Source organism: Myxine glutinosa, chromosome 11, assembly GCF_964187855.1.
Source record: "Myxine glutinosa chromosome 11, kmMyxGlut1.1, whole genome shotgun sequence".
NCBI classification, from domain to species: Eukaryota; Metazoa; Chordata; class Myxini; order Myxiniformes; family Myxinidae; genus Myxine; species Myxine glutinosa.
The window spans coordinates 18,747,108-18,772,908 of NC_136271.1; the positions used below are offsets into that span (position 1 = coordinate 18,747,108).

General features: G+C 44.4%; 2 protein-coding genes across 7 annotated transcripts in view; both read right to left on the bottom strand.

Annotated features, from left to right (window-relative positions):
• LOC137413098 (myomesin-1) overlaps positions 1-15,769 on the bottom strand; it is a 185,748-nt gene extending 169,979 nt beyond the window's left edge. Inside the window, exon 1 of one of the 6 annotated variants that reach the window (XM_078786457.1) lies at positions 15,632-15,769. The gene's annotated coding sequence lies outside the window, so the exon portion shown is untranslated. Of the gene's footprint in view, positions 1-12,693; positions 13,382-15,631 lie in introns of those variants that run through there. The other 5 variants (XM_078786461.1, XM_078786460.1, XM_078786458.1 and 2 more) reach the window with 5 other exon arrangements.
• Positions 15,770-17,838: 2,069 nt separating this feature from the next.
• LOC137436088 (CUB and sushi domain-containing protein 3-like) overlaps positions 17,839-25,801 on the bottom strand; it is a 1,358,203-nt gene continuing 1,350,240 nt past the window's right edge. The window contains exons 68-71 of the mRNA XM_078786463.1: positions 23,347-23,434; positions 23,102-23,246; positions 22,783-22,936; positions 17,839-18,615 (exon numbers count right to left, since the gene is read on the bottom strand). Of these exons, the coding sequence (XP_078642589.1) occupies positions 18,592-18,615; positions 22,783-22,936; positions 23,102-23,246; positions 23,347-23,434 (411 nt within the window). The 3' untranslated portion in view covers positions 17,839-18,591. The remainder of the gene's footprint in view (positions 18,616-22,782; positions 22,937-23,101; positions 23,247-23,346; positions 23,435-25,801) is intronic.

The following is a 25,801-nucleotide window of genomic DNA, read 5'->3' on the forward strand; positions in this document are numbered from 1 at the left end:
CTGCCATGAGCGTCGGCCATTCAGGCAGGCTTCTGTTTATTACAGACACAGCGTCCGGATGGTGTTTTTTGTGTGACACCGGCACTCAGCTGAGCGTGATACCCGCCTCGGTGGAGGACAAACAGGCCGCGCTTTGCGGTCCCACCTTGGTCGCCGCAAACGGTTCCTCCATCCGCACCTTCGGTTTGCGCAGCGTCGCATTCTGCTTCGGGGGCCAGCGCTTCAGGTGGGTCTTCATCACGGCGAACGTGCCCATGGCCTTGCTGGGTGCAGATTTTCTTTGTGCGCATGGGCTTTTGGTGGACGTCAAATGGCGTCGGCTCATCAACGCGGAGACCTTCAGCTCGCTCGCTTGCTCATTGAGCGGCTCCGCACCAACCAAGCAGCCTGCGCGCTCCCGGCCGTGGACGATTTCACCCGCCTACTCGCCGAGTTTCCCGCCCTCACGCAGCCGACGTTTTCGGCCGTCGCCGTCAAGCACGGCGTCGAACACCACATCCCGACCACAGGTCCACCGGTCTACGCCAGGGCTCGCCGCCTCGACCCGGCCAAACTCGCCATGGCGAAGGCAGAATTCGATGCGCTGGAGCGGTTGGGCATTGTCCGGCGCTCGAACAGCGCGTGGGCCTCGCCCCTGTACATCGTGCCCAAACCGGGTGGCGGATGGCGACCATGCGGCGATTACCGCCGCCTCAACGACGCCACCACCCCCGACAGGTACCCGATACCACACATACAGGACTTTTCCGCCTGTTTGGCGGGGCGTGTGATCTTCTCCAAGGTCGACCTTATTCGGGGCTACCCCCAGGTACCTGTCCGGCCGGCCGGCCGACGTTCCGAAGACGGCTGTAATTACACCTTTTGGCCTCTTCGAGTTCCTCTGAATGCCGTTCGGCCTTAATAATGTGGCCCAGGCCTTCCAGCGGCTGATGGACAGTGTGCTGCGCGATCTCACCTTTCTGTTCATCTACCTGGATGACATTCTCATCGCCAGCACTTCCCGGGCGGAGCACCTCGTCCACCTGCGCACGCTTTTCGAGCGCCTCGGCCAGCACGGCCTCATCATCAACCCGGCGAAATGCCAGTTTGGTGTAACGGCCGTCGACTTCCTGGGCACCGCATCACGAAGCGCGGGGCCGTCCCGCTGCCTACCAAGGTGGAGGCAGTCACAAGTTTCCCACGCCCCCGCGCCATCAAGGCCCTACAGGAATTTTTGGGGATGGTAAATTTTTACCACCGGTTCGTGCCTCACGCCGCCCAACTCATGTGCCCCCTGTAGGAAGCTCTCTGGGGCAGGCCGGCCAAGCACGAAGTCGCCTGGACCACAGAGATGGACGCGGCGTTCACGGGCGCTAAGCTGGCCCTCGCCAACGCGACCATGCTGGCACACCCGGCGCTCGACGCACCCATCGCCCTCACCACGGACGCTTCCGACTACGTGGTGGGTGCCATGCATGAACAGTGGGTGAACGGAGCTTGGCAACCACTGGCCTTCTTCAGCCGGCAGCTTTGACCTAACGAGCGCAAGTATAGCGCTTTCGACCGCGAGCTCCTCGGCCTTTACCTGGCCGTTTGCCACTTCCACCATCTTTTGGAGGGCCGCCCGTTCACGGCGTTTGTGGATCACAACCCCTGGTCTCGCATGGCCAAGGTTACGGAGCCGTGGTCGGCCCGCCAGCAGCGCCACCTCTCCGCCATGTCCGAATTTACAACGGACATCCGGCACGTTGCGGGCAAGGACAACGCTGTGGCCGATTGCCTCTTCCGGTCCGGCGCGAACGACGTCCACCTGGGTGTGGACTTCGCCCACATGGCGGCCGACCAGACTGCCGACCCCACGGTGCAAGCCCTCCGGACAGCGGACACAGGCCTGCGGTTGGCCGACGTCCCCTTCGAGGACACAGGCACGGTTCTCCTGTGCGACGTTTCCCTGGGCCAACCTCGCCCCATCGTGCCCACCGGATGGCAGCGGCACATTTTTGACGCCCTCCACGGCCTTTCCCACCCGGGCCGGAAAGCATCACAGAAGCTCGTGGCAGCAAAGTTCGTCTTTCACGGGCTCCGTAAGGACGTCCGCGACTGGGCCAATGCCTGTGTCGCCTGCCAGCGCGCGACGGTCCACCGGCACACCCAGGCCCCGTTGGCACCATTCGACGTGCCCGCGCGGCGCTTCGACCATGTCAATGTGGACCTGGTGGGACCCCTTCCCTCCTCGCGAGGCTTCACCCACCTCCTCACGATGGTGGACAGGACCACCAGGTGGCCGGAGGCCGTCCCGCTGGCATCAACAACATCCGCCGACATGGCGCAGGCCTTCATTGGTACTTGGATTGCCCGTTTCGGCGCGCCCTCGGATATCTCCTCCGACAGAGGCCCGCAATTTACCTCTGAGCTTTGGGGCGCGGTCGCCCAGGCCTTGGGGGTCAAGCTTCACCGCACCACGTCCTACCACCCCCAAGCCAACGGCTTGTGTGAGCGGTTCCACCGCTCGATGAAGGCCGCTCTCAGAACCAGCCTCCAGGACAACGGTTGGGCCGATAGGCTCCCGTGGGTCCTATTGGGCCTCCGAACAGCCCCTAAAGAGGACCTCCAGGCTTCCCCCGCCGAGCTGGTCTACGGGCAGCCACTGCGCGTGCCGGGCGAATTCATCCCTGACACCACCGGCCGCTGGTCTGCGGCTCGCCAACGCTCGGACCTCCAGGAGGCCGCCAGGAGATTTGCCCCCGTGCCCACGTCCCACCACGGCTGCCCCCAACCCCACGTCCCCCCAGCACTTCGCACTGCGGAGTACGTTTTTATCCGGCACGACGCACACCGGGGACCGCTCCGGCCACCGTACGATGGGCCTCTCCGGGTCCTGCAGAGGGACGACAAGTCATTCATCATCGACATAGGCGGCAAGCCAGACCGCATCTCCGTGGACCGCCTCAAGCCGGCCCATTTGGACCTCGACCAACCTCCACGGTTGGCCCTTCCTCCACGACGGGGCCGTCCCCCGTCAACCAAGCCCCCCGCCCGATCATCCACTGCCACGCCGCCTACCACCCCCACACGAATCGCCAGGGGTCGTTTCGGCCGGGTCATCAGGACCCCCCTCAAACTGACTCTCCCGGTGCAGGTTAATTCTGGGGGGGCGCATGTAGCGGTTACCGGAAGCATGACACAATTACCGTGCACCGGCCGATGACGCAACCGGCGAGCGGTCACGTGTCCGGACTCGCCCGGGCGTGTCCAGACTTGCCCTCTCGGGCGAACACTTCCCTTGCATACCACGCCCTGTCGAGAGGCATGACTTACCCTCTTTTGCATACCATGCCCCGCCTGAGAGGCGTGGCTTTTGTGTGTTGAGTTTGCGTTATAAATTGCCGCCCGTTTGAGGGGCGGATTCAGTGTGCTTTTGAGTTCTTTGGTTTTGAGCTAAATAAATACCTCGTTGAAACTTTGTTCCTGTGTCGTCTATTTTGTCTGGCTTTATAGTGTGAGCACAGCTCCCACATCTGTATCTATCTATCTATCTATCTATCTATCTCTCTCTCTCTCTCTCTCTCTCTCTCTCTCTCTCTCTCTCTCTCTCTCTCTCTCTCTCTCTCTGTCTCTCTGTTTGTGTTATATGCACGGTAACATCTTTCAAGTTACAAACTCCAAACTCGGGGTACAAATACAACGTTGTGTGGGGGAGGGTATCATAGGCTGGGCATAAATTGGCCACGGCCTCATGCGTGGGTGTCGAGGGGGCGTGAGGGCATAAATTGTCTTTGTAAATGTGTAGCGCCACCTAGTGGTGGCAGAGGGTATTACAATACTCTTTTTTTTTTTTTTACCAGGGCAACGCTGACGTTAAAACACTATTCGCACAGGTAAATTTAATTTTGGCAAGCAGGCTGACGAATTTATCCGTCAGTGAAGCCATGGGTAGGCTCCGCTCGTTGAACTCTAAATATTCCAGAAGAAATCAAAATAGAAAGTGCAACCATTGTTGTCCTTTAAAGATTGAGGATTTTTTTTTTTCATACAAGATCGAGGATCATGTAAGAGCCAACATTAATGACAAAAAAACAAATGGACACATAAGACGAAATTAAAAATACAAAAATATATATATATAAAAATATATTGTTGCGGTTTTGGGAATAAAGCAACCCCCCTATAGTTAGTTGCACCACAACATGTAGCCTCACTTAGTTATTTCTTATTAAATGTGAAGTATAGTCTCCTTCCCAGTGTTAGTATGCGTTGAGGCAGGTAGAGTAAGGGTCGGCCTCATTGAAGCCTGGAATGCCATGTCATGGGCCTAGGACAAGTCTAGCAGGCCCGAGGGAGGAGCTGGAGGGTGTGGCTGGTAAGCAGCGAACAGCCAATGAGAGCTAAGGGGAGTGGCCAGTAAGCGACAGCCAATGAGAGCTAAAAGGAGTGGCCAATACCAATAAGGGGCTGTCACTACACGTGACCCCCGGCGGCCAGTGGAGGCCCGTGGAACATTCGAATGGGGCTCCAGGGGGGCTATAAAACCCGGCCCGGACCCCCGTTCTCTCTCTCTCTGGCAGGCTGGCACTCTCTCTCTGGCCCGGGACTCTGAACGCTCTCTCTGGCCCGGACTCTCTCTGGCAGGCTGGTCTCTCTCTCTGGCCCGGACTCTCTCTGGCAGGCTCTCTCTCTCTCTCTGGCCCGAACTCTGAACGCTCTCTCTGGCCCGGACTCTCTCTGGCAGGCTGGTCTCTCTCTCTGGCCCAGACTCTCTCTGGCAGGCTGTTTCTCTCTCTCTCTCTGGCCCGGACTCTGAATGCTCTCTCTGGCAGGCTGGCTCTCTCTCTTGCCCGGGACTCTGAATGCGCTCTCTGCCCTGACGACCTCTGCCTGGACTCCCTGCATGTGCGCTTTGCCTCGCTGACTTTGGGATACGCTCCTCGGATTCCTGTTACATGCACGACTGTGGTCGACGTCCCTGCCGCGAACATCCTTGGGGGGATCCGCCAAACGAGCCGTCCAGGCGAACTGCACCAAGCGGCCGCGCTTTGGGCGCATTCCCCTCTTCCTCCCCTTCCCCAAACGAGTCTGAGGGCCCTTGTCCGGGAACGTAAGTAAGGCCGTTAAGGTTCTCCACTGTGTCCCTTTTCTATAACTATTGTACATTTGTGAATAAATCCTGTGGTTTGTTTCCAACCTGGCCGTCTTCGTCCTTTCAGCTTTGGCCTAGCATTGCACGAGTTAAAACCGCTCGATCGGGTTCCATAGTGTTAACGGCACGAGTTACGTGACGCACAACCGCTCGGGCGTTAAATACCAGCGTGACTCATGCGAGGTTCAGCCCCCCGTTCTCACGGCTGCGTGTGTCGAAGGTACTTGGGTCGTGACCGTTAACCCTTCCACGCGTTAGCTGTGAGTTCGGCGGCTGGAATTGCCCAGCAATCCGTCCACCACGAGTATAGTGTGGGGGCGGCCTCGTGGACTCGAAGCTCGAGGGGGAGCAGGGCTTAACCCCCCCTCAGTACGTCAACGAGCTCGAGATCCGCAACAATATATATATACAAAATATATATATACAAAATATTTTTTTATATATATACAAAATATATATATACAATATATATATATATATATATATACAAAATATATATATACAAAATATATATTGTTACGGATCTGGGGGACGGCACTCCCGTTAGCAAGGGGGTTTAATCCCCTTGTCTTGTTAAGCTGGCCGTCCGACCGGTCCTGGGGGTATGACGTCACGCCCGGTCAGCGCTGAATAGGGTAGTAGGCCGATTCGTCCTATGACCTAAGTACCAGCGCCTTCCGGTACGCAAGGAAATACTCCCGCCCGGGCCGCAGCGTAATTGATGGATTGCGCCGAGCGAAGCGAGCCGCGACGCGGGCCGTTAACAAAAGACTAAACCCGACGAAAGACTAAACCCGACTAAGACAATATATATCTCTCTATAATTCCAGTAATCTCTGTGTGTATGTATGTATGTATGTATGTATGTATGTATGTATGTATGTATGTATGTATGTATGTCTGTGACCGCTGTTTCTCGACAACCACGGGTCCGATATACTTTAAACTTGCCAGGTATATTGCTGGGGACCCGAGGATGTGCCTTTTCAAGGTTTCATATTAATCGGACAAGTAGTTACCGAGCTATGTCCAAAAAACGATTCAACCAATCAGAGAGCAGCGAGCTATCACGTGTGCCGAACGTGGCGAACAGACTCTGCCTCGGACGGCACATTTGAGAGCGTATTCATTTATTTAACGTTGGCAAACTATGTTGCCGTTAAACTATGTTTTAAAACTAATTACGTGCACGCTATGGCGATTTCTTTACCAAACTCCGCAAGCCGTTCGCTTTGGACCAAACCATTTCATGTAAATAGAGGGGGGGGGGGATTGTCACCGTACTCGCAAGCCGTTCGCTTTGGACCAAACCATTTCATGTAAATAGAGGGGGGGGGGATTGTCACCGTACTCGCAAGCCGTTCGCTTTGGACCAAACCATTTCATGTAAATAGAGGGGGGGGGGATATAATTTTAGATATACAGTATATATAGTACGGGCATGCCCTAGTATATACAATAACAATAACAAAACGCCCGTACAAACGCCCATACAAACGCCCGTTACAAAGGCCGTAACAATATATACCAAAAAAAAAATATATATACAAAATATATATATACAAAATATATACAGTCACGTGAAAAAGTAAGTACACCCCATGGAAAGTTTTGGCTTTTTCAACATATTTCAACATACAGATATTTGATCTTCATTTCAACAATATTGATAGATAAAGGTGATATAATATAACAAATATCATGAAACATTTACATTTTGTAGTCCATTGTATAATTTAAATAAACATAAATGCAAATTTCGCATGTGGAAAAAGTAAGTACACCCTTGGCTCGAATAGGTGGTATTGCCCCCTTTGGCAGAAACAACCTCAAGTAGGCGTTTCTTATAACTGTCTATCAGTCTCTGACATCGACTGGGAGAAATTTTTGCCCACTCCTCCATGCAGAATTCTTTCAGCTGTGCGATGTTTGTGTGGTTTCTTGCATGCACAGCTCGTTTCAAATCCCCCCACAACATCTCGATAGGATTTAGATCCGCGCTTTGACTTGGCCATTCCAGAACCCTCTATTTCTTTCTTTTCAGCCATTCCTTGGTGGATTTACTGGTATGTTTAGGGTCATTGTCATGTTGCAAGCTCCACCTTCGGTTGAGCTTCAACTTTCCGACAGATGGCCTCACATTATCCTCAAGCACCCTCTGGTACAATGAAGAATTCATAGTGGATTCTATGATGGTGAGCTGCCCAGGCCCTGATGCAGCAAAGCTGCCCCAAACCATAATATTTCCACCACCATGCTTTACAGTTGGTATCAGGTTCTTGTGGTCAAATGCTGTCTTTGGTTTTCGCCAAACATGTCTTCTGGTACTGTGGCCAAATAACTCTACCTTTGACTCATCTGTCCAGAGCACATTGTTCCAGAAGTGCTGGTCTTTGCCTAGGTGTTCATTGGCAAACTTTAGTCTTGCCCTGATTGTTCTTTCTGGACAGCAAAGGTATCCTCCTGGCACACCTCCCATGTAGATCAAATTTGTGCAGCCTCTTTCTAATGGTAGACTCGTGCACTTTGACACTAACAGTGGCAAGAGCTACCTGTAGGTCCCGTGATGATATTCTGGGGTTCTTAGAGACTTCTTTCAGCATCTTGCGGTCTGCTCTTGGGCTGAACTTGCTGGGGCGGCCTGGCCTGAACAAGTTGGCAGTTGTTTGGAATCTTCTCCACTTGTCGATGATCTTCCGGACAGTCGAATGATTGATTTCAAATTGTTTGCAGATCTTTTTCAATCCCTTCCCAGACTCGTAGGCATCTATAACCTTCTTTCTGAAGGCCTCAGAGAGCTCTTTTGATCTGGGCATGGTGACGCTGAACACTTCAACAACAAAGAGCAAACCAAACTAAATGTCTGAGGTTTAAATAAGACAGGTTCCTCCAAGATCCTCTCTAACGATGTTCTTATCATTTGCACCTGATTCTAATTTTAGGTATTTGAAGGAGTGATAAATGTAGGGGTGTACTTACTTTTTCCACATGCGAAATTTGCATTTATGTTTATTTATATTATACAATGGACTACAAAATGTAAATGTTTCATGATATTTGTTATATTATATCACCTTTATCTATCAATATTGTTGAAATGAAGATTAAATAGCTGTATGTTGAAATATGTTGAAAAAGTCAAAACTTTACATGGGGTGTACTTACTTTTTCACGTGACTGTATATATATATATATATATATTATAATAATAATAATAATGATAATAATAATAAAGGAGTCTTATATAGCCCCTTCAAGCAGAGTAAACGACCCTCATAGCGCTTTACATTATCATGCGAACGCACACACACTGCACAAACATACACAAACATACACAAACATACACACACATACACAAACATACACACACACAGACACACCTTCACTCTTGCCCTATTCCTCTCCCTCCCCATTCAAAACCCACAGATGTGTCCTCCCCCTCCTCACTCCCCCCCCCCCCCCCAGGCTCAATCACATGCAGTTGCGTTGCACATCACATGCAGTGAATTAAACTCCCTGCACCTTGTATTTATATTTATATTTTAAAAAAAAACGCTTCTGTACACCGCCGTTGAGGCTCGGTTTGCAAGCCACCATCCACACATTCCAATAGAAGAGACATCAATACTCTTTCATGGAAAATGTTTTTCCAGTTTGTTTTATTCTCAAAAATACACCATGGTGAACACAGATTCGTGTTCAAAGATTGGCCTCTAAAAGCTACCCTTATGAAGCGGGACAGACATATGTACAAACACACAAACTGACATTGTGTTTTTTTTGGTACATATACAGATACAGTTTGTATTAACAGACTAAATTAATCGGTACAGCACACACATGAGGGGCGACATGCATCTAAGTTTGCCATTCTACAAGGAAGTGCTCGGATTTCGAGACCTGGAGATGAAACGACCAACCTGACCGGATATGAAATCTTGTTTTTCCCTATATAAAGATTCCTTCAGGATTTCGGGAAAGGCAGCAGATCCTGTTCGAGTTGATCGTTTGCTTGTTATGAGCTCGGGGCCTTATATACTGGAAGAGAAGGATTAGTCACCACACCCATGGCATAACAATGAAATAGTGGAGTAAAGGAAAGTAAATGTTTGGTTAAAAAGCTCAAACATGGATAAGAAAAGACGATATGCAAGATTAACATCGTTTCATCGACGTTTATTGACATTTCATTTTGGGGTATAGAATTTCTGATTGCCCTTTGTTGTTGCCTTGTGAATCCTACAGGTGTGTGTGATTCAGGTACAAATCAAGTGATTGCCACTTTGACATATACTGTATCAACAGATATAATGTCCTGACTTCCTTGACTTGCTGGTTACAGCATTCCTTTTCTGTGATGTCAATTGCGTTAATGATCTAACATCGACTCTCCACTTCGTGACAAATACATTATTGGATTGTTTCAAAACAGTATACATATTGTCTCACAAAGAGATCTCTGAAATGCTATCCCGTGAGGCGGCAAGAGGACTTGCATACCTGGTCGCTGAATTCAACCACGTATTATATTTTAGGTAAACATAGGCCAAAAGGTCAACATAGGCCAAATTTATAAAATCACCAATTTTCATTCGATTGACCTGAAATTTGAAGAGGACTTGCAGATCTGGTCGCTGAATTCAACCACGTATTATATTTTAGGTAAACATAGGCCAAAATGTCAACATAGGCCAAATTTATAAAATCACCAATTTTTATTCGATTGACTTGAAATTTGAAGAGAACTTGCATATCTCGTCACTGAATTCAACCACCAAGTATATTTGACGTCAACATGGGGCAAAAGGTCAACATAGGCCAAATTTGTAAAATCCTCAATTTTCATCCGATTCACTTGAAATTTGAAGAGGACTTGCATATCTCGTCACTGAATTCAACCACCAAGTATTTTTGAGGTCAACATAGGCCGAAAGGTCAACATAGGCCAAATTTATAAAATCCTCAACTTTCATCCAATTGACTTGAAATTTGAAGAGGACTTGCATATCTGGTCACTGAATTCAACCACCAAGTATATTTCAGGTCAACATGGGGGAAAAAGGTCAACATAGGCCAATTTTGTAAAATCCTCAATTTTCATCCGATTGACTTGAAATTTGAAGAGGACTTGCATATCTGGTTCACTGAATTCAACCACCAAGTATTTTTGAGGTCAACATGGGCCAAAAGGTCAACATAGGCCAAATTTGTAAAATCCTAAATTTTCATCCAATTGACTTGAAATTTGAAGAGGACTTGCATATCTGGTTCACTGAATTCAACCACCAAGTATTCTTGAGGTCAACATAGGCCAAAAGGTCAACATAGGCCAAATTTGTAAAATCCTCAATTTTCATCCGATTCACTTGAAATTTGAAGAGAACTTGCATATCTGGTCACTGAATTCAACCACCAAGTATATTTGAGGTCAACATGGGGGGAAAAGGTCGACATAGGCCAATTTTGTAAAATCCTCAATTTTCATCCGATTGACTTGAAATTTGAAGAGGACTTGCATATCTGGTTCACTGAATTCAACCACCAAGTATTTTTGAGGTCAACATGGGCCAAAAGGTCAACATAGGCCAAATTTGTAAAATCCTAAATTTTCATCCAATTGACTTGAAATTTGAAGAGGACTTGCATATCTGGTTCACTGAATTCAACCACCAAGTATATTTGATGTCAATATAGGCCAAAAGGTCAACATAGGCCAAATTTGTAAAATCCTCAATTTTCATCCGATTGACTTGAAATTTGAAGAGGACTTGCATATATGGTTCACTGAATTCAACCACCAAGTATATTTGAGGTCAATATAGGCCAAAAGGTCAACATAGGCCAAAAGGTCAACATAGGCCAAATTTGTAAAATCCTCAATTTTCATCCAATTTCCTCAATTTTCAAGAGGACTTGAAATTTGAAGAGGACTTGCATATATGGTCACTGAATTCAATCACGTATTATATTTTAGGTAAACATAGGCCAAAAGGTCAGCATAGGCCAAATTTCTAAAATCACCCATTTTAATTCGATTGACTTGAAATTTGAAGAGAACTTGCATATCTCGTCACTGAATTCAACCACCAAGTATTTTTGAGGTCAACATAGGCCGAAAGGTCAACATAGGCCAAATTTCTAAAATCCTTAACTTTCATCCAATTGACTTGAAATTTGAAGAGGACTTGCATATCTGTTCACTGAATTCAACCACAAGTTATATTTTAGGTCAACGTGGGCCAAAAGGTCAACATAGGCCGAATTTCTAACATCACCAATTTTCATTTGATTGACTTGAAATTCGAAGAGGATTTACATATATGGTCACTGAATTCAACCACCAACTATTTTTGAGGTCAACATAGGCATACCTATTTTGGTATGCCTATGTTGACTATATGTCAACATCGGCAACATAGGCATATTTTGAGGTCAACATACCAAAAGGTCAACATAGGCCAAGTTTTTAAAATCCTCAATTTTCATCCGATTGACTTGAAAATTGAACAGCATTTGCACATTGTCACTAAATAGGGAAACTAACTATTTTTGAGGTCAAAAGGTCAACTCAAGGTCAACCTTCCAAAATCATCATTTTTCATCTGAAAAATCGTCACTTTTCTTCCTGTTGACCCGAGCTTTGATCAAGATTGTCAATTTTAATCTTGATGAAATGGACAATTTGCTGTATCAATGGAATTTTTTTCCTTGGGGGTGGGGGCGGATTTTGCAAGTATCGTGCTCCGCATGACGTCTTCTTGTTTATTTCTTAATTTTCTTACGAATCACATTTGGATTTGACAGAATGTCTTTGAACTCTCCAGCCTGCGTTGAAACGTCGACCCAAAAGCTGTCCCGCTGGTGTTTCGCATCCAGGGCAACGCATCAACACGTCGCTGTCCATCAGAAGGATGAAAAGTTGGAGAACTCTGCGAGCACTGATCGTTGGAAGCCATTAAAGATGCCATTGTCTCTGTGTTGAAGAGTCGGAGTTACCACGAGAACCCTCCACCCCCCGTTAGTGCTGCGAGGCTTTGGACACGGTTAATAACATCGCCAGGGGTTTGAGATATTCCGCTGCACTAACGCAGGGTTAACAATTCACAAATTCTTGTCCCCAGTGATTGAGTGATGATCTGTCCTGGATTGGGTCTACCCTTGAAACGTTTGTTCACTTGTCGTGAGCTGTCAGGAGTACAGGCCTCCACTTTTGTTGATTAAAATTTCCTTCTCTATTTAACAACAACGATCATCATCATCATAATATAACCGGCAAGTGTTGGACTACTATATATTTTGTTTGTAGAACTTCATGAATGCTTCATACATTCAAGATATGTATATTTTATAACAATAATACTTGAAACAAACATTAACTCACAAGACATTGTTGGTATCATTTGTTGGTACTTCATTAAATTATTAAAATCAACAACATCCGTATCTGTTCTTCAATAGTTTTACTTCTTCACTGACATTGATTTCCGACTTCAAATCCATGAGAAACTCTTCTAAAAGTTGGTAAAAGGCAGACCTTGTACTGGGACAGACAAAAGCACGTTGGACAGAGCACTTACCAAAATGGCGGTTTTTAGTTCAAAATCTGGGACGATCAGAAGTTTGTAAAAGACCGAGTGAAGAGCTTTGCCTGGGATGGAAACACCAGCACACAGAGACACGACTCCAAACGTACAGACTCCAACCCATTTAAGGCCACGAGGTCACAAATATAGCCTGCACTTCGGGCCGGTGTCAGGGGCCTTCCCGAAACGGGAGCCTTGCAGGAAAAGGGGACACAGAAGCTCCCTCGGTTGGGAAAGGATTTCATGCTTTACTAAAGTTGTCACTGACACGACAAATAATTTGCACGTTCCAAAGCGATCATGGCGTAATGGAGGCCACAGCAACCTCAGGCCCAATTGGTCGCAGCAACAGTTTGAAGTCAAATTCTGATCCCAAAATTATATCATTACCTTCAGAGTTCAACTGAATTTGCAGGTTTGTTCGTCTCGTCTTGTGTCAGGTGTACTCATTATTGTCGACACGACATCGGGCCAACCTTCACCGAAGTCCGAAACCGAAACCAAAGCACCAAGGCTCCGCAGGGGCATCTCAATAGAACCTGCAACATCATCATAGCCCAGGAACGCCATTCCCACAGGTGTTTTCATATTATATTGAGCACAGGAATTGGTCCCTCATTGATGTGTTGGGTTTCATTCCAATACTGCTGTCACCATCCTGCTTGGTCGACACGAACACGTCGCTGAACACCGACCCCCCTCCCACACCCCCCCCCCCCCTTATCGCCTCTGGGCTGTAACTCAGCCTGGATGTCCAGTCTGCCAACATTAGTTTGTGAATATTCAAGATCCCATTGTGTCCTTCCTGAAGAGTAGGCGAGTTATCGCCGGCACGGCCTGAACAAATCCAACAATCCTGCTCTAACCTACAGGGAGCACTGCATCAGCAGCACAGCAGATGATCATGCTAGCCACGGGCATGTGCTGCATAGGAAATAAGACATTTGCATCCGACAATGCCTTTTGCAAAAGTAGGCGAGTTATCGCTGGCAGCCTGAACAAATTACAAATTCTGCACCGAACCAGCTGGATTGAAATGGCAGCCCGAACCAGCTGGTTCATCAAAGATTGGGCCAAAAATATTTCCCTGTCGACGTCGGAATAATTGCAACTATTAAGGTAGCAGTCGTAGTAGTTAGTAGTGGTATTAAGTCGTAGTAGTAGTATTAAGTAGTAGTAATAGTAGTAGTATTAAGTAGTAGTAATAGTAGTAGTATTAAGTAGTAGTAGGTAGTAGTAGTATTAAGTAGTAGTAATAGTAGTAGTATTAAGTAGTAGTAGGTAGTAGTAGTATTAAGTAGTAGTAATAGTAGTAGTATTAAGTAGTAGTAGTATTAAGTAGTAGTAGGTAGTAGTAGGATTAAGTAGTAGTAGTATTAAGTAGTAGTAGTATTAAGTAGTAGTAGGTAGTAGTAGTATTAAGTAGTAGTAATAGTAGTAGTATTAAGTAGTAGTAGTATTAAGTAGTAGTAGGTAGTAGTAGTATTAAGTAGTAGTAATAGTAATAGTATTAAGTAGTAGTAGTATTAAGTAGTAGTAGGTAGTAGTAGGATTAAGTAGTAGTAGGTAGTAGTAGTATTAAGTAGTCGTAGCAGTAGTAGGTAGTAGTATTAAGTAGTAGCAGTAGTATTAAGTAGTAGTAGTTAGTAGTGGTATTAAGTCGTAGTAGTAGTAGGTAGTATTAGTAGTAGGTAGTATTAAGTAGTAGTACGTAGTAGTAGTAGTAGTAGTAGTAATTGTAGTAGTATTAAGTAGTAGTAGGTAGTAGTAGTATTAAGTAGTAGTAGGTAGTAGTCGTAGCAGTAGTAGGTAGTAGTATTAAGTAGTACCAGTAGTATTAAGTAGTAGTAATAGTTGTAGTATTAAGTAGTAGTAGTAGTTAGTAGTGGTATTAAGTAGTAGGTAGTATTAGTAGTAGGTAGTATTAAGTAGTAGTAGTAATAGTAGTGGTAGTAGTAGGTAGTATTAGTATTAAGTAGTAGTAGGTAGTAGTAGTATGTAGTAGTATTAAGTTGTAGTAGTAGTAGGTAGTTGTAGTAGTAGGTAGTAGTAGTATTAAGTCGTAGTAGTAGGTAGTAGTATTAAGTAGTAGTAGTAGTAGTAGCATTAATTCGTAGTAGTAGTATTAAGTAGTAGTAGAAGCAGGTAGTAGTAGTAGGTAGTTGTAGTAGTAGTAGGTAGTAGTAGTAGGTAGTTGTAGTAGTAGTAGTAGAAGTAGGTAGTAGTAGTAGGTAGTAGTAGTAGGTAGTTGTAGAAGTAGGTAGTAGTAGTAGGTAGTTGTAGTAGTAGTAGGTAGTAGTAGTAGTAGATTGTAGCATTTATTTTGAACCCACAATGACATGGAAATGGTGGTACAATTTTGACACATCTTCACCGACTGCATTGGCCTCAGCAGTTAATTGAGCAAACCTCAGTTGTCAATACATTTTGTTCGAAGTTGTGTTTAATGTTTGACCAAAACACAAAGTCAGCCTTGGCCACCGAACTTCTGATGACAATCAGATAAAGCAGAACGGCACTTGGTCGTGCGCATACAACCGCCAGGCTGGACAATTTACCTTTTGTATCCACATGGATCTGGTCCTGAACCAAAATCGAATCGGCTTGTTCTTGTCATCTTACCAACTCATCCACCAAGTTTCGCCCTAATCCGTCCATTACCTTTTGACATATCGCGCTACATATCGTTTTTGGCCCCATCTCTTAATGGTGAAGAATCACTAAAATATTAAAAAATTCTCGGATCGATATTCAGATCTTCACCAAAATTGAATCAATTCTGCCTCGTCACACACCCAACCTGTCCACCAAGTTTCGCCATAACTACAGACAAACAGACAGACAGGAGAAAGAACACAACCTCCGTCCACTTTTGGTGAAAGAGATAAAAATTCCTGTCGAAACAATAAATACTTGGACCCTTTGCACCAACCTTGCGGTGATGGATGACTTGAAGTTCACTTCCCCCTCTGTCTGTTTGACTTTACCCTCAACTCTTCATGTAGTGTACTTTCTTCGCAGTGCAAGCGCACGGTCGGAATAGCAGGGACTGTCAGAGTAAGCACCAGATAGAGAATGTGTAATTTTAGAAACGTTTGCCACACATGCCCTAATTATACACACCACAGTGTTTCGGTGGCCAGTGGAATCAAAGCAAGGTATGCCCAGCTGCCGTGCCGATTGATGCCGTTTGTGATGGGAATTTGATGCAAATGCCGACTTTGCTCTCCCTAAGGAAGGAATAAGCAAACCCGCACGATTTATAACCACACTGCGTCAAGGAAGCTGGAGAAACACAAAAAGATGTTTTTAAATTTACTTTAGGCTACTTGTTGCGACCCAAGTACGGAGCGATGCAAGCTGGAGCGATGCAAGCTGGAGCGATTTAAGCTGGATTGATGCAAGCTGGAGCGATGCAAGCTGGAGCTATTCAAGCTGCAGCGATTCAAGCTGGAGCGATGCAAGCTGGAGCGATGCAAGCTGGATCGATGCAAGCTGGATCGATGCAAGCTGGATCGATGCAAGCTGGATCGATGCAAGCTGGAGCGATGCAAGCTGGATTGATGCAAGCTGGAGCGATGCAAGCTGGAGCTATTCAAGCTGGAGCGATGGAAGCAAGCTGGATTGATGCAAGCTGGAGCTATTCAAGCTGGAGCGATGCAAGTTGGTGCGATTCAAGCTGGATATTTGCAAGCTGGATTGATGCAAGCTGGAGCGAGGCAAGCTGGAGCGATTCAAGCTGGATATTTGCAAGCTGGATTGATGTAAGCTGGAGCTATGCAAGCTGGAGCGATTGAAGCTGGAGCGATTCAAGCTGGAGCGATGCAAGCTGGATATTTGCAAGCTGGATATTTGCAAGCTGGATTGATGCAAGCTGGATCGATGCAAGCTGGATCGATGCAAGCTGGATCGATGCAAGCTGGATCGATGCAAGCTACATCGATGCAAGCTGGATCTATGCAAGCTACAGCTATGCAAGCTGGATCGATGCAAGCTGGATCGATGCAAGCTTGATCGATGCAAGCTGGATCGATGCAAGCTGGATCGATGCAAGCTGTATCGATGCAAGCTGTATCGATGCAAGCTGTATCGATGCAAGCTGGATTGATGCAAGCTGGATCAATGCAAGCTGGATATATGCAAGCTGGATCGATGCAAGCTGGATCGATGCAAGCTGGATCGATGCAAGCTGGATCGATGCAAGCTACAGCGATGCAAGCTGGAGCAATGCAAGCTGGATCGATGCAAGCTGGATCGATGCAAGCTGGATCGATGCAAGCTAGATCGATGCAAGCTGGATCGATGCAAGCTGGAGCGGTGCAAGCTGGATCGATGCAAGCTGGATCGATGCAAGCTGGATCGATGCAAGCTGGATCAATGCAAGCTACAGCGATGCAAGCTGGAGCGATGCAAGCTGGAGCGATGCAAGCTGGGTCGATGCAAGCTGGATCGATGAAAGCTAGATCGATGCAAGCTGGATCGATGCAAGCTGGATCGATGCAAGCTGGAGCGGTGCAAGCTAGATCAATGCAAGCTGGAGCGATGCAAGTGCAAGCTGGAGCGATGCAAGTCTCGGGTCTATGTGCCGCGTTCCATCACAAGTCACACAGAGAGTTGTTGCCTGTTACTGCTGCCGACAGATGCAACAAGACCGTTTAGGAAGCGACCTGGAGTATGGCCGTGTTGGTTTCTGCAAACAGTTTTGCTCCAGAAGGAGTGAATTCTGAGAGCATTTATATCACGGAAGTACCCAAAGGGGAACACAACGACAACGTAACCTCAGGTGTATTAAAGTCAGACAAGTCATCCACGTAAATAAAGCTAGTAGAAGTGTGCGTGGATTGCAGACCTTTGCGCGGATTGCAGACCTTTGCGATTTCATCATTTGTATTCTGAGTTCGCAGGCGGCAAATACAGCAAGTTATTTTCAAAAGAAATTCGCAAAGGAACTCAACTTTGAACCCCATCTCCACAAAGTTGCAACATGCGGCTCTTTTTCCATGTACCACTGGACAGGTGCGAAGAGGAAATGTGGGTCGATGGCGAAGGCCATCAAAAAAAACAATAGGTTCACGCAGTGTGTGCAGCAATCATTCGATCAAGTTACTAAAGGCAAGACGAATGGCAAACGAAAACCAGAAAATTAAGAAATTTTTACTTCGTACAGTTATATACAGTCCATATTTAAATATTCCAGTATACAGAGGCAATTATTACACAGTTAGAAAATAAATTATGTTCCATATTATTGAAAAAATTACATCTTAATAACTCACTAAAATACAGAGATCAACTCGATTTTACAAATTGCTGCATAAAAAAATATCTATATACAACTCTCCATGAAAAAGTGCATGATATAATCATGTAAGGAGTTAAGATTGATTTTATCAAACATGTGACTTTCAAACACCTGTCCTCTCCCCACTTTCCCTACCCCCAACAAACTCATACCCACCTTTGTCTTTCTCCTTTGAGTTTGACTTCTTTCCAGACCGACGACCAATGTCCAGTGCTTTCAAATATTCAACATCATCCTCGGGGCTTTCGACAGCGTTTCAAGCGGTAAAAACACAACGTAATGCAACTTTATGCTTTGTGATATCCAATGTATTTACAATATATTTTACCTGCACTGCCGTTCATGTAAAAGGGCAGCTGACTGGTTATGAGTGAACCTTTCACACAGGTTGTACGATTATTACAAAGTTCTTTGGGAGTGCGAGAACAGCACGAACGAGGTCATGCATCCTGCGGAAAAGCGTGGAAGTTTGTCGCACCGGGTGCCTCCAGACCGGGCCAACACACAAAGCCAGGAGAGTGCGTGGAAAGCGGTCGCACGTGTTTCTGGGTCCATCTCGCACACGGTGGCGCGGTCACGTGTCTCTCATCTCATACGGTTGTCGTGGACATGTGCTGTCGGGGGGAAAAAAGTTGTTCGATTACCCGGAACTCTATTTCTCGACGCATTAAGTAATCCTGCCTGAACAAAAATAATACAATTATGTCACATAGCCTCGGTGGCGTTCTACGCCAAATTTAGCGCTGCTCTGAGGTCGCACAATTTATTGTGCGACCACAAAAATCAGAACAATTTATTGCAAACAAATAATATATGACAAATGAATCAGTGCCAACATTTTCTAATCAAACAAAACTGGTTCCCCATCAATCAATCTTTTCTGCATTAAATGAAAAAGATGAATTATATCTACCCATACATGACATCATGCGAGCGAAAAAGGTGAATTATATCTACCCATACATGACATCATGCGAGCGAAAAAGATGAATTATATCTACCCATACATGACATCATGCGAGCGAAAAAGATGAATTATATCTACAAATACATGAGATCATGTGAGCGAAAAAGATGAATTATATCTACCCATACGTGACATCATGCGAGCGAAAAAGATGAATTATATCTACCCATACATGACATCAAGAGAGCGAAAAAGATGAATTGTATCTACCCATACATGACATCATGCGAGCAAAAAAGATGAATTATATCTACCCATACGTGACATCATGTGAGCGAAAAAGATGAATTATATCTACCCATACATGACATCAAGAGAGCGAAAAAGATGAATTGTATCTACCCATACATGACATCATGCGAGCGAAAAAGATGAATTATATCTACCCATACATGACATCATGCGAGCGAAAAAGGTGAATTATATCTACCCATACATGACATCATGCGAGCGAAAAAGGTGAATTATATCTACCCATACATGACATCATGCGAGCGAAAAAGATGAATTATATCTACCCATACATGACATCATGTGAGCGAAAAAGATGAATTATATCTACAAATACATGACCATGTGAGCGAAAAAGATGAATTATATCTACCCATACATGACATCAAGAGAGCGAAAAAGATGAATTATATCTACCCATACATGACATCATGCGAGGGAAAAAGATGAATTATATCTACAAATACATGAGATCATGTGAGCGAAAAAGATGAATTATATCTACCCATACGTGACATCATGCGAGCGAAAAAGATGAATTATATCTACCCATACATGACATCAAGAGAGCGAAAAAGATGAATTGTATCTACCCATACATGACATCATGCGAGCAAAAAAGATGAATTATATCTACCCATACGTGACATCATGTGAGCGAAAAAGATGAATTATATCTACCCATACATGACATCAAGAGAGCGAAAAAGATGAATTATATCTACCCATACATGACATCATGTGAGCGAAAAAGATGAATTATATCTACAAATACATGACCATGTGAGCGAAAAAGATGAATTATATCTACCCATACATGACATCAAGAGAGCGAAAAAGATGAATTATATCTACCCATACATGACATCATGCGAGCGAAAAAGATGAATTATATCTACCCATACATGACATCATGCGAGCGAAAAAGGTGAATTATATCTACCCATACATGACATCATGCGAGCGAAAAAGGTGAATTATATCTACCCATACATGACATCATGCGAGCGAAAAAGATGAATTATATCTACCCATACATGACATCATGTGAGCGAAAAAGATGAATTATATCTACAAATACATGACATCATGCGAGCGAAAAAGATGAATTATATCTATCTGTACATGACATCATGTGAGCGAAAAAGATGAATTATATCTACCCATACATGACATCATGCGAGCAAAAAAGATGAATTATATCTACAAATACATGACATCATGCGAGCGAAAAAGATGAATTATATCTACCCATACATGACATCATGTGAGCGAAAAAGATGAATTATATCTATAAATACATGACATCATGTGAGCGAAAAAGATGAATTATATCTACCCATACATGACATCATGCGAGCGAAAAAGGTGAATTATATCTACCCATACATGACATCATGCGAGCGAAAAAGATGAATTATATCTACCCATACATGACATCATGTGAGCGAAAAAGATGAATTATATCTACAAATACATGACATCATGTGAGCGAAAAAGATGAATTATATCTACCCATACATGACATCATGTGAGCGAAAAAGATGAATTATATCTACCCATACATGACATCATGTGAGCGAAAAAGATGAATTATATCTACCCATACATGACATCATGTGAGCGAAAAAGATGAATTATATCTACTCATACATGACATCATGTGAGCGAAAAAGATGAATGATATCTACCCATGCATGACATCATGTGAGCAAAAATATGAATTATATCTACCCATACATGACATCATGTGAGCAAAAAGATGAATTATATCTACCCATACATGACATCATGTGAGCAAAAAAGATGAATTATATCGACAAATACATGACCATGTGAGCGAAAAAGATGAATTATATCGACCCATACATGACATCATGTGAGCGAAAAAGATGAATTATATCTATAAATACATGACATCATGTGAGCGAAAAAGATGAATTATATCTACCCATACATGACATCATGTGAGCAAAAAAGATGAATTATATCTTCCCATACATGACACCATGTGAGCGAAAAAGATGAATTATATCTACCCATACATGACATCATGTGAGCGAAAAAGATGAATTATATCTACAAATACATGACATCATGTGAGCGAAAAAGATGAATTATATCTACCCATACATGACATCAAGAGAGCGAAAAAGATGAATTGTATCTACCCATACATGACATCAAGAGAGCGAAAAAGATGAATTATATCTACCCATACATGACATCAAGAGAGCGAAAAAGATGAATTATATCTACCCATACGTGGCATCAAGAGAGCGAAAAAGATGAATTATATCTACCCATACGTGACATCATGCGAGCGAAAAAGATGAATTATATCTACCCATACATGACATCAAGAGAGCGAAAAAGATGAAGTGTATCTACCCATACATGACATCATGCGAGCGAAAAAGATGAATTATATCTACCCATACGTGACATCATGCGAGCGAAAAAGATGAATTATATCTACCCATACATGACATCAAGAGAGCGAAAAAGATGAATTGTATCTACGCATACATGACATCATGCGAGCGAAAAAGATGAATTATATCTACCCATACATGACATCATGCGAGCGAAAAAGGTGAATTAAATCTACCCATACATGACATCATGCGAGCGAAAAAGGTGAATTATATCTACCCATACATGACATCATGCGAGCGAAAAAGATGAATTATATCTACCCATACATGACATCATGCGAGCGAAAAAGATGAATTATATCTACCCATACATGACATCAAGAGAGCGAAAAAGATGAATTATATCGACCCATACATGACATAAAGAGAGCGAAAAAGATGAATTATATCTACCCATACGTGACATCATGTGAGCGAAAAAGATGAATTATATCTACCCATACATGACATCATGCGAGCGAAAAAGATGAATTATATCTACCCATACATGACATCATGCGAGCGAAAAAGATGAATTATATCTACCCATACATGACATCAAGAGAGCGAAAAAGATGAATTATATCGACCCATACATGACATAAAGAGAGCGAAAAAGATGAATTATATCTACCCATACATGACATCAAGAGAGCTTTCATTGACACCAAGGGAAGAATGAAATGCGTTTCTCAACCTGAAAACTTTACATATTTAGAAATTGTCTTTTTTTTTTTGAAAGAGTCTTTTTGAAATGCGATTACACCTTAGTTTATCCCCATTTTTAGCTTTGGTACTGATGACATCATCATAATCTTTTTAGTTTTCATTTCATATCATCATCAATCGGATAATTTTGGAGCGGTGCATTTTGCTCATTTAAAGTAAAAAAAAGTGGCGAAAGTTTTGAAAGAGTATGTCACAGTGACCTATTTCTCAACAATTAAATCACAACTAGTGCTCCATTTTTGAAATATAAAATGCAATTTGTTCTATTTGGCAAAAATACACTCCCGGTGGTGATGACTTCTAATGATCCATAATTACGAGTGGTTGTTTCAATCCAGCATCTGAATTCAGCTTGGCTCAATTAGAGGCCTTTTCCTTTACAACTGCGAATCATCTGAAGTCAAGGAACGGTGGTTGCTTGACATGCTCATATTTACCACAGTGCAAACCGTGTCCAGCCGTGGATCAAACCTCACGGCTTTACTCTCATGGGGTTTCAGGTTGCTGTCATAAATCATGTTTTCAAACACCGTCTGTCCGTTCCTGTTCTCGTGGTCGGTGTAGGCAGTGAAACGGGGCTTGGGGATTGACCTGTCACGGTAGAAAACGACACGCGTTATTTGTTATTACTTCAGAGGGCGCACCACACGTCACACACCTGAGATTAAAATTGTGGCGTCGAGGGTGAAGTTCAATTATTTTATGACGATCACTTTCTGCACAAGGGCGAGTGCATGCCGAACGGCGCAAACGCACCTCTGCTTGTACAGGTAGAAAGCAAAGCCGGCAAAGATGAGCGCGAAAAATGGCACGAGGATGGCGATGGCGACGGAGCGGCTGCTGGTGCCTTGAGGCACGTGTGGCACCGTGGAGCCCTCGCCCACGCTCTCTGTCTCCAGAGCTTTGCAAGAGAGTAAGGAGCAATGAGAATGAGGAGCAAGTCGCGCTGCGCGAAGGCACTCTATCCATGCCGATTGCTGTCGCTATCACCATATACTCACCAATCCTTTTCAACCCGAAGGAGGCAAAGCCCTTCGCTTGCACGAAACCTTGATACACGTAAGTTACTCCATCCGCTTCCAAGGTGACCTGCATCAAGGTAAGAAAAAACAAAACAAACAAAATATTCAAGCCACCTTGAATTCACCGAAAAAAAAATCGAATTATTTCAAATGCTTTCAATTTTGACCCTAAAAAACAATTATAGCTCATAATGAAACAGAAGAGTTTGTCAGAACTTTTTTTGTTGTATTTGAAATGTACAACACATTTTTATTTTAAAAAACGACAAATAAACAAATGTTCTCACGGATTGCTCATTTCTCGGCTTTCTGAGCTGTGTGCTCGCCATGGTTTCCTGACGAGCACGTACAAAGCTTTCTCTGGATCCTCGACACACTGACTGTTCTTATGTTTCACGTCAACTGTAACTTGGTGCAAATGCACTTTCAACTCTGAAAATCACCAAGTGCAACTACCCCCGAAACATTGATCATCGGAACCGACGACACATCACTGGAGAGTTTTGCAAAGGCATGGAGCCTATTGTGATTTTTACTTTCCTTTCACAGATTTTTGAAAACAAAGGCTGTGAAATGTCCTCTATAAGAATTGCATCGAAGTCGGTCAGCAAATGAGAAAAAGCAAGAACGCATTCACCCAATCATGGCTTATATGCTTTTTCTTCCTCTGCCAAATGCTCTCAATTTCAAAACGAACCATTTTCTTTTCCAAACACTCATTTATGTCGGTGATCTCGCTTAAATAAAAAGTAAAGGGCCACAAAATGCTGAGAGATGAATAAATGGGAAAACGGTCACGGTGTGCTGGTTCATTCCCACCGGAAGCTTGTGTGCTGCTTTTTCCAAACGTCAAATGCACAGACAACCTAAGGAAGAGTCTGTGATCCTGGAGTGATGTATGTGAAGAACAAAATTGTTTTCTTGCTTTTGACGAGCTTCAAAATGGTCAAATAAGTGGAACATGTTTTTCAATCCTGACAAATCTCACACTCTCATTATCGTCTCTTTGAAAGGACCATCTAGAAAATCCTCCCAAAGATCCGTCACTCAAGGTTTTGGCTCTCACTATCTGCCATGATCTTTCCTGGGAAAACAACATTTCCAAGCTGGCTTACAAAGCCAGTCTCCGAATGGGCATCGTCCGTCATGCAAAGTCCTTCGTTGGCACCTCTGAGCTTCTCACCACATACAACGCTTTCATTTGCAGCTTGATGGAGTATTGCTCTCCCCTCTGGGCTGGTGCTTCTGTCTCACACCTAGCTCGGCTTCATGGTGTAGAATCCAAAGCTTTCAGAATCATTGGAATCTCCGACGATGAAGCTGATTCTGTGGGCCTTTCTTTCTCTCTCACCGCAGGCAGGTTGGTGGACTTTCTGTCTTCTCCCGACTCCTCTCCGGCCTCACTACCCCTGCTCTGTCTGTGCTCTGTCCCCCCAAAATTCCTGCAAGACGCACAAGATCTGCCAGAAACCCTCTTATGGTGAAACTGCCAAAATCAAGACTCTCTGCTCACATTCATTCTTTCATTCCTCTTTTTTCCCGCCTCTGGAACAAACTCCCACATTCTCTTCCATCCCACTCCTCCCTCCCGGTCTTCAAAACAGAGTTCACCACCATCTCTTATCTTTCCCCCTATCCAAGACCTTGATCTTTTTTACCCACCTTAATATAACCAAAATCCACCTTTTTCAAATTCCGTTTTTCTTTCCTGAAACTCGTAGTAGTGTCCATTTGTTTTATCCTGTCCACCTACCCCCAGCCATCTCCATTCCACAGATCTACCACTGTCCCTGCTGTCTACTGTTGTTGTGCTTCCCTCTCTCTCCCCCCTCTTGGTTCCCCCCCCCTTTATTATATGTTTTATGTGTCAGTTTGTCTTTTTGTGATTAATGTTAGCTCTTACACGAGCCTCAATCTTGTATACAAAAAAAAAAAAGCATGGCATGCTCCATGGTTGCCCATAGCTAAACGACCCTTAAAGTGAGTTCAGTTGTCAAGTAAACAACGGCAGCATAAACCAAACGTCTCTCGGTGACGGTATTGCGGGATATATATATATATATATATATATATATATATACTGAAACGCAAAAGAAACTTACCACCTTTGAAACCTTTAAATATCAACAATAACACTGCGTGTAGTAAATGTGTGAACTTATTTGTGGACAATAGTGTCCTCATGTCAGACAAAACGGTCACGGATGGTCACTTGAACCTTCAATGGTCACTTCATAGCACAGCTGTTGAACAGCCGTTTTGACCGTCAGTGATTAGCCAAGGGGTACGGGATGATTTTAATGAGCTGCACGTGATGTCTTGATATTGGCTTTAAAAAGGCCAGTGCAAAATGGGCATTTCAATCAACATGCCACGATTGTCAAGGGATCAACGGCAGCGTGCCCTGGGCATGCTGCAAGGCGGACTGAGCTAC